The following is a 9,550-nucleotide window of genomic DNA, read 5'->3' on the forward strand; positions in this document are numbered from 1 at the left end:
GCTTAAAATGCTGTGCTCATTGGAATGGAATGAAACACAGGATGGTGGATAAATCTGAAATCTGAGGATTAGAAACAGTTGAAGTTTTGTATAAAAACATTTTCCAATGTTCTGTTTTAAATTAAAATAGTCCTTCATTTCTCCTTATCTCAAGTTATCATCCTTCTTGGTTTCCCAAAGGAGAGGGTTGTAATGGGGAAGAGCTTAAAATTATGACTCTTTTTAAGTAATTGTATATATTTTGTGTGTTCAACAGCCAATTTTTAAAATACTGGTTTTTGAAAAGGGAAAACAAACTAGATTAATAGAGAAAATTTTGTTTTAGGACAAGGAAAAGGGCTAAGAATATTATTTAGTAGAGTTGGCTTGCAGTGTATTGTTCAATATGGCATAAGGTTTACTATAAACTCTAAGCTATAGTTTTTAAAGTCTTAAAATGATAACTTGAAATTTATGTCTGTTAAACCTTGCTTTACAAAACTGTATGGATATAGATTTTAAATGCCAAGAGACAGACAGTGATACAATCCATTAATACTTAGTCTAAAATGAGTGGATATGTGGTAATTTGTGAATTCCGTGTAATCATCTGTAAAAATATATCGACCTCTTGTCTGGAATTATCACATTTCCAGGTATTTAACTCCTTTCCATTGGTGGTGCCCTTCCTCCCGCCTGACCCCCTTTTCCTCCTTAGTTTGCTATATATAATATTGACAGAAGTCATGAAGGACCTGTAATAATTACATAATGGATATTTGCTTTTTGATTGTCCAGTAAAACTTTGTTAGTGAGCCAGTTTTTTTTATCTATAAAGAGCAGTAAAATACAGAATTTACATTTTCAGTGGAAATAGTTATAAGAACATTATAACTTAAAGTCCTTTAACAGAAACATGCTATTTAAACATGCTATTTAAAATGGTTTTGAATACTGGTGAATATTTGTTTTTCATCCACTGATTGTCTTTTAACATGTATAATCAATTGTTATCTGCTACCAAATTAGTTTTTCTTTTTCTCCTTTATAAAAAAAGTATGTTTTAAATCTGATGGATAAACTAACATATGTTTATCAAGTGTTTCTCTATATGTGATGTCTGCTCATATTTTCCTCATAAAGTAGGATTTTGAGTCATGGTGAAGCCATATAGTTCTGATCATACTTTAAGAAATTGTGTTGAAATAATGTTGACTTTGTGTAATTTTTCAGTAATTTTCATATATTTTAAGTATGTTGGGAAGGCTACCAGCTTTATTCCAGATGCAGTGAAATGTCAAAAGTTTTCATATGGATTCCTTTTCCATGTTATTTAAACTGGTTATATCTACCAAATATATGGCTGCAGAATAATGCAAAATTATTTGAGAGCAAGCTATAAGCTTTTATTAATCTTACTCTTACAAAATTTTAGTTAAAATGTATTATGTAAGCAAAAAGTTACAAAGCAAATCTTAAAGTTCAGAATACCATGATTGATGAAAAGACCTGTTTATCATGTTTTAAAAATTAATTTAAGTAATGTTTAGAATATCATTTATCTTTTAAAAAGCCTAGATGTAATTAAGATACAGCTTTTAAAATATAACATGGATGTATCGAGTTGCCTTTACTTTGTCAGAAATCAAAGATTTTATTATTTTATCTTAAAAGTAGTATATTTCTGGTAACAGTCAAAAGTGAACCAGTTTAATTCCCATTACCTAGACAGGTAGAAGCAAAGATCACCCAGATCTTTAAAGAGATGAGAAGCAAAGATAGGCTCTGAATATATTTTCATCTATCCTGCTTTGATAGATAAATGGTTTACTATAACATTGGGATCTTGGGAAAGGAGGGTTTAAGCTGGGAGGTTGGTGGGATTTGGGGGAAGTGTAAGAGGCACTCAGGAATCTGCCTAGGAGTAAAAGGACTCCCTGGGGGTGGAGGTAGAGGGGTGGGGTTGGGGAGACTTGTTAGCTTTTATGTATTTCATGTGATTTTCAAGATGAATAAATGGGTCTGAATTTAGTCACTACTTTTTAAAAGTCAGTCCTCTTTTTTCCGAACATCCTGATCTTTCTAGCTCTTTCCATTCTTCTCTCTTACAGACCTTTATCTTTCAATCTCCCAGACAGGACAGGTAGACAAGGTATTGCTGACTTTGAGAAAAATGTACTTTAACAAAGGGAAAGCAAAATGATGTCAAAGGCAATTAATTATTTAGGCCAGACTCAAAAATTCTTTGTGTTAATGAACCCATATAGTCCCTGTAGCCTATTTTCCATTCTAGTTTCTCCTTGTAGTTTATTCATCTTTTATTGGACTTAGTGTATTTTACTAGTATATCATTGATGTCATGTTTGTTCTGTTTTGTCTGCCTGCATTGTAAAAGGAAAGTTTAAATTTTTTTCTTTTTTTTTTAAACATTGTCATTTAACTGACAAATTACATTTGTAGAAATGACAATTTACTTTGTATGTAAATCAGAGTTTATTTTGAGCATCATATGGCAGAACCTTAATTTAACTCTCACAGATTTTTTTCCCCCACGTTTCTTAATTAGGATTCTAACATAAAATTGCATGCTGGGTTTTGGAAGCTGTGAATTTAAAAACCAAAAGCTGAACCTTTAGAGATTAGCATACAAAGTGGGAACCGGTAAAGGCTTAGAACAGTGACTGTTAAATAGTCCCCTTCCCCCCACCTAATGGTTTTCAGTTCCAAAGTCTTAACAATTGCTTTTGCAGTTTTGACTAACAGGTGAATATTAGAAGTAGCCAACAAAAAGTAAGATCAGATATCTTCTAAAATAGAAATAAATACTCTAAAACATGGAATTAAGTATATTGACCAAAATAAAATGGATTTTCACTGTAGTAACCTTCTGATATCCAAACATATCATAGTAAGACTCAATAAGATATTGTAAACCCTGAAAATTTTTGCAAAGCATATTGGCAAAAACTGGAAATGTTTTAAATAGACTCCTAGCCGTACAAAACTAAATTTCCTCTGCTAGTTCCTGTGCATTTTTCACACCATAAGTTACCTGTGTGAATTACTCTTTAAACATTTCCATGTAGAGATGTTGATGAACAACTTTTTTGTACAAAGCCATTACAAGAAAATGAAAATGTTCATATACTTCCATTTAAAAATTTCAAAATGAAAATAGTTTATTGAGTGCCATGCAGGGAAAAAATGTGTAAACTTAACAAGCTAGATTAACCACTTTAGTAATTAGAAAAATGCCACTGGGAATTTGGCATTGCTTTTTAGACACTAAATTACTACTTTCTGGATGTGTTTAAGAAGCAGCAACATACAGGTAGGTAGCTTTACAATTTCTTATCCCGAGTTAGTGGGCTATGTATTATGAAGCTAGGGACACCACTTTTGGACCCTGGATCTGTATTACTTTATCCTGGGAATAGAAAATATGTAATGGTCTCATTTACTCCATTGATCTCAGTCACTGCCAGTTTCTATGTTCCAGTCTTTAATTTATGTTAAATTGCTTTTTCTACCAAAGAACCATCAATCACTTAGGTCTTATAACTTCCATCACTAGAACTAGTAATTTGCTTTTTTTTTTTTAATCAAGTATCTATTTTCAAAGAATAGAGAGCAAGAAAAGCGGCCCTAAGATACAGATGTTGGAAAGTCAGCTTGTGAGTTGGTTCTGCCCCTCTACTTTGACATGCACAGTTACTCTCTTATTCAAAATTATGATGAGGACCCTTGAGGTCACTTGTGAGGGTCAAAACTATTTATATTAAATCCATAAATGACATCAGTCTGCTATATTTATTTCACACAGGTAAATCCTATGCTAGAAATTAAAACTATAATTTAAGATTACATAAAATGACTAGTACTGAAAGGTTTAAAAATTTTAAAATATTCTCATTTTGGTAAAAATTTTCATAAAATGCCATAGTTCTTGCTTACTAGAGGACCGTCATCAGCATTTCTAATCTGTTTATAATTGCAGTATTAAAGCACTGCCTTTAAAGCAAAGAGCAAGCCTGTCCCCAGTTTAAAAGTTATTCTGCCTTAAATTCAGAAATTAAAATATTGACATTTTCTATTCTGCTCAAAGCATGCTTTCAAAATCTGCCATTATTTTGTTAATGATTTTGAGTCTGAAACCATTTAATACTGTGTTTATTAATGTTGATGTTCTTTCACTTTGCTGTTAGGTCAAAATTATGAATGTGCATATAGCAACTTCCAGCAGGATGGGTGGGTAAAGGTTTTAGTATGTACAAATTATTTCAACTACCATCTTATTATGCTATATATCAAGCTTGAAAAAATATTTTAAGATGGTAGGATATTTTATGTGTTAGATGAAGTAAATATCTAGGTTCTTTCCTTTTCCCTTGGAGAAAGCTAATTGCTTATTGCATGAGGAAAAGGGAGTCTTCAGATTCTTTGAAATATATTTTAGTAATGCTGCTTTTTCAGTTTCGCTTGCACATATTTTGTTTATTTTTGGGTCTGGCAATTTAAAAACAAAATCAAAAACAAATCATATCCATCCATTACTATCTTTGTGATTCAAGTGCTTGAAATTTCTGAGAGTATGTCTGTATAAGTCTTCTGTTTGGCCTCATTTTGGTATACTTGCAGACTTCATTTTGTTTTCTTTCTCTTAATTCTGTTAATTTATTTAATCTCATGGGAGAGAAAACATGACCATTCTTTTATATACTGTACTTCATTCTTCCATCCGATTCATACTCTTAACTGCTTTGGATTCATGTATTTGTTTTTGTTAGTGGAGTTGCTTCAGTTTACCTGCCATGGTGGTGCTCGAGTATAACAACATAGATGGAAACAAGTTATTTCTCCAGTAGGGTTTCATTCTCTTTATTTCTGCTTTATGTCAACTGTGTAATCTTAAATCTATAAGAACTATGCTGTACTGTCAGAAGTATCTTATTTTTACATTTTAAATTGTACATACCACTAACAAGTCAGGTAAACTTAATTTCTGTAAATTTTAGTGTTCAAAAAAATTGTGTTTAATAAAAGTTATCTTGTTGTTTTGAGTATATCTTACTAAAAAAAAAATCTTAACTAAGATGAAAATTCCTTTATACCTTTGTGTTGGCAAACTGATTTCCTAATGGCAAATTACCTCTTTTACATTTTATTCTTTAATAAAAATGTTTCAGACTTCATGTTCATGGAAGTCTGAAACTGAAATGTGTTTTATGGCAGTTCTGGTGTTAACTACCTGAGTGACATGAAGTGTTTTTTTTTTTAAGCCCTGAGTTTTTGTATATTAACATTGACAGCTCATGTAAGCATCTGAGTAGCGATCAACAGTCCTTCTCATATTTTTCTTTACATTTTATATTCTACAGAATCTGATTTCTTAAAATGTTAGTTTAATTAAAACTTAATTGAAGTACACATTACAATTTTTAAATTTCCTATCATTTAAGTTTGTGACATACTACACAAAAGTATTGAACATGCTTGAGAAATAATTTGATTCTCTTAATTCATTTGCGTGTTCTGAGTAGTTACCATCCTTTGCATGTCTATGGCTTGCTGCTTATGTTTAGAGAAATTGTAGTTTGTTGACTTAGAAACTTCTTTTGGTTTTACATAATATGAATTTGGCACATATATGCTATTGAAATCAATTGCTATATTGACTTTATGTATTCTCATTAGCAGCTAACAGTCAACACCATCTGTGGTCACAAAGAAACGACTTAATCTAATGAAATTTAACAGGATGAAGTTTTATTCTTTAGTTTAGCTGCTCATGGTACAGGGTATTATGGAAAAGAAGGCTTCTTGACAATGACATTTTATACGAAAAAAAGTGTTTTTACTACTTATGTTAACCATAGCATCCAGTAAAACAGACAGACGGACACACACATACACACCCTACCTTTTCTCTCTTTTTCTCAATAATAAAATCCTCTAATAATTCATGCCTTTTAAAATGTTTATAGTTAAATACCTTGTCATTACTTTTCTACAGCCTACTCATAATTAGCACCCTGTATAGAAATTCCAAAGTAGAAATAGTGGCAAATTGATTTTTTAGTTAGAAAAATTATAAAATCCTTCTACTGGAAAAATGATACTTAGTTCCAGGTTGTCTATAAGTTTGTAAAATAATTTTTGTTCCCTTGGAAACAACATACTTCCTAGCAAAAGGAAGCTCTTTGAATTAGAGTCTTCTCTGATTCTAAACCATTCTAAATTTTGGTAGCTAAACACTGAACTTGAAAACATCAAGTTAAAGATCCTTTTGAATATGATTCATGCTACCCTAAATAATATTCATCTATATCTCTAACATCTTTTTGGGGGCTGTTGGAGAGAGGTTGGGCATAACAAAAACTGCATTGCTTCAGGTAGGTATAAATGTAGAGGTCAATCAAATTTTTAGTTATACATCAAAAACAACTACACTCCATTAAATTATAAAAATTGAATTCTCCAACCCTATTCAGTCTTTAATTGGGTATGGAGTTTTTCATCCATATCACCCTTATCATTGCCTGTGTGGACCATATATATTATTAAATACTATTTTACTGATTTTTCTATTATTTCCAATTCTAACTTGATAATCCATGGCTTTTATTTCATTGCTTAACAATGTTTGTATCCTTTATTCAGCAAATAGTTTACACTGGCCTATTTTGTATCACTCAAGATTTTTCTCAGGTAACAGCTTTATTATTATTATATTTTTAATTAACGAAAGAGGTAGGATTACATGAGAGAAAAAAACTAAATTACAAAAAGGGACATTAAAACTAATCTTTCTGATTACATGGACACTGTCTCATATATGTAATCTAAGCAAAGTAGAAGATTTGTTTTTGTTACGTAATTGCTTTTGTGCAAGATAATATATAACACTGAATTCACATGTGTTCGTTGGCTTTATTACATAACCTGAATAAAAATTGATGAAATCTAATTGGTATATAAATTAAATCGTAAAAATATGAAGACTGTTGATGTAGCTATTTGAGAAAAGTGATATATATGCATTTTTCTTTTATTTTTAAGCATATTTTCTCTCAAAATTATTTCACAAATTATAAATTTTCCAACTAAGATGAAAGCCAAATATTGTACACTAATGGTATTGGAAATTTTAGAATTCATTTATTTATATATATCCTACCTTTTGCATTTATGCTATTCTTTCTCTAAATTTGTATATTGTAAACCGAACATATGTTGAATCTACTTTATATGACAAAATAATTTTAATCATTATATTTTTACTAATTCATTGAGGGTTGGATTGATCCTCTTCTTGCAGTTTCATTTTTAGGCAGAACCGTTCTCTTTGGATTGAGGCTTCACTTTATTTTTTTTTAAATCTTTATTGAATTTGTTACAATATTGCTTCTGTTTTATGTTTTGGTTTTTTGGCTGCGAGGCATGTGGGATCTTAGCTCCCCAACCAGGGATCAAACCCGCACCCCCTGCACTGGAAAGCAAAGTCTTAACCACTGGACCGCCACGGAAGTCCTGAGGCTTCAGTTTAAAAGCCTGATTTTTTTTTTTTTTTTAATGTCCTAGAACTTTCCTAGAAAAGTTTAGAAGAGCCTCTACAGTTTTAAAAAATAATTTTTAAAAACTTTATTGTTTTGAAATGTTTTAAGGGTTTAGCCCTAAGAAACTAAACGAACATGATTTATTACTTTCAGTTTTTATTTCACAGCATATATTAATAATAAATGACAGTTGAAAAGCAAAAACCCAAAATCTATCACAGTTGTTGCAAGAGATGTCTAATAAGGAAACTAATGTAAAATATGCTTTAATGCTTATATCATAAGTCAGTTAAATCAAAATATAGGTGAAGATCTAGCTTTGTCATTTGAATATTGTGTGTGATGTTTCCGTAGTACAGGTTAATTTGTATTTAAATCTTTACATTGTTATCATTGCATGTATTCACTGTATTTTTTTAAGGTGTCAACTGTTTTCTCTTTATAGATTAGTATTTCAAAGTAACCATTCCATACCAATTCAAACTACCATCTGGTCTCTAAGCTTGTTATATGAAACTCTTTTATCATTGTCCTCCAGTTTTAGTGTTTTTTGATGGGCTACACCTGAGCTGTACATTTTCTTTTTCTTTTATTTGCTTCTGTATACAGGCTGGCTTAGCGGGAGCTCCAGCCCGTGCTGTATCAGCTGTAAAGAATATGAATCTTCCTGAGATCCCAAGAAATATTAACATTGGTGACATCAGTATAAAAGTGCCAAACCTGCCCTCTTTTAAATAAAAAATTTAAAAGGCCACTCCCAGGTAAAATCCGGGGGAAAAGTCATCTAAGTTTACCATGCAGTTGTTTACCAAAAATAGAGGAGGAGAGTCTTAACTTTTGCTCTTGGATTTAAGTCAAGGTACTGTATAGAAGTTATGTAAAATCAGTATGGAAGTTCATTGTTGCTTTTCTTGCTCAGTGATTTTTGAAGAAATTGAGTAGTTACAGTGTGATTTTTTTCTTTATTTTCTAAACTGCATTCCTATGGCCACCTAAGGCATGCCTCTATGTATTGGCTACTACAGTATTTTGAAAAGTGTTTGGGACATTTCTTTAAATTATGTATAACCTAAAATGTTGGTGTTTTATATGGATCACAAATACAACATTCCTTAATTCTTTCTGTTATTTGTCAGAATTGTTATTTAAAGAACGAAGTATGTATTGCATGAAAACATTATGACCTTTTTCTCTTAGTTTAAATAAACTCCAAGGTAACTGGACTTCTAAAGCACCGTTCTGTTTGCCTGGTATCTACTTTAGCAATAATTTTTTTTACGACCCTCTGACTCAACGAAGTAAATAAAAGTATATTTTATCACTGTTAAGCAGCTGTTAATGTTGATTTATTTAATTTATACTTATATTTTTAATATTCAGAACCTCATTATTCTAAAACTCAATTATTTCACAAGTCAAGAGTAGTGTATCTCATAGTATATTGTGTAGGATGAGATCTGGAGTGGGAGATGACAAATCTTTTTCTAAAATCCATATTGAGAAATTGCAAAATCCGTTTTATACACATAGGTTTAAGTCTTGCATCTGATCCCTTCTTGCTGAGATGATGAAAAATAATTTCATAACAAATACTTAGTTGCTTTTGAACACAAAACCCTTTGGGGGGCTTCCCTGGTGGCGCAGTGGTTGAGAATCTGCCTGCTAATGCAGGGGACACGGGTTCGAGCCCTGGTCTGGGAAGATCCCACATGCTGCGGAGCAACTAGGCCCGTGAGCCACAATTACTGAGCCTGCACGTCTGGAGCCTGTGCTCCGCAACAAGAGAGGCCACGATAGTGAGAGGCCCGCGCACTGCGATGAAGAGTGGCCCCCGCTTGCCGCAACTAGAGAAAGCCCTCACAGAAACGAAGACCCAACACAGCCAAAAATAAATAAATTAAAAAAAAAAAAAAAAAACCTCTTTGGGGCCCCACTTGTTTCATCCCAAAGTCAAAACTTTCTTAAGTCCTAATACTCTTGTATTCTGGTTTCTCATAATTTGCCCACATTTTCTT

At 31.8% G+C, this 9,550-nt stretch overlaps 1 protein-coding gene across 3 annotated transcripts in view; it reads left to right on the forward strand.

Moving 5' to 3' along the window:
* Positions 1-8,766, forward strand: part of AP3S1 (adaptor related protein complex 3 subunit sigma 1) — a 68,711-nt gene extending 59,945 nt beyond the window's left edge. For 2 of the 3 annotated variants that reach the window (XM_059916912.1, XM_059916914.1), the window contains one exon: positions 8,145-8,766. In XM_059916912.1, coding sequence (XP_059772895.1) covers positions 8,145-8,273 — 129 coding nt within the window. In that variant the 3' untranslated portion in view covers positions 8,274-8,766. Of the gene's footprint in view, positions 1-2,090; positions 2,314-8,144 lie in introns of those variants that run through there. The other variant, XM_059916913.1, reaches the window with a different exon arrangement.
* Positions 8,767-9,550: the final 784 nt, after the last annotated feature.

Source organism: Balaenoptera ricei, chromosome 3 (assembly GCF_028023285.1).
Source record: "Balaenoptera ricei isolate mBalRic1 chromosome 3, mBalRic1.hap2, whole genome shotgun sequence".
Lineage (NCBI taxonomy): Eukaryota > Metazoa > Chordata > Mammalia > Artiodactyla > Balaenopteridae > Balaenoptera > Balaenoptera ricei.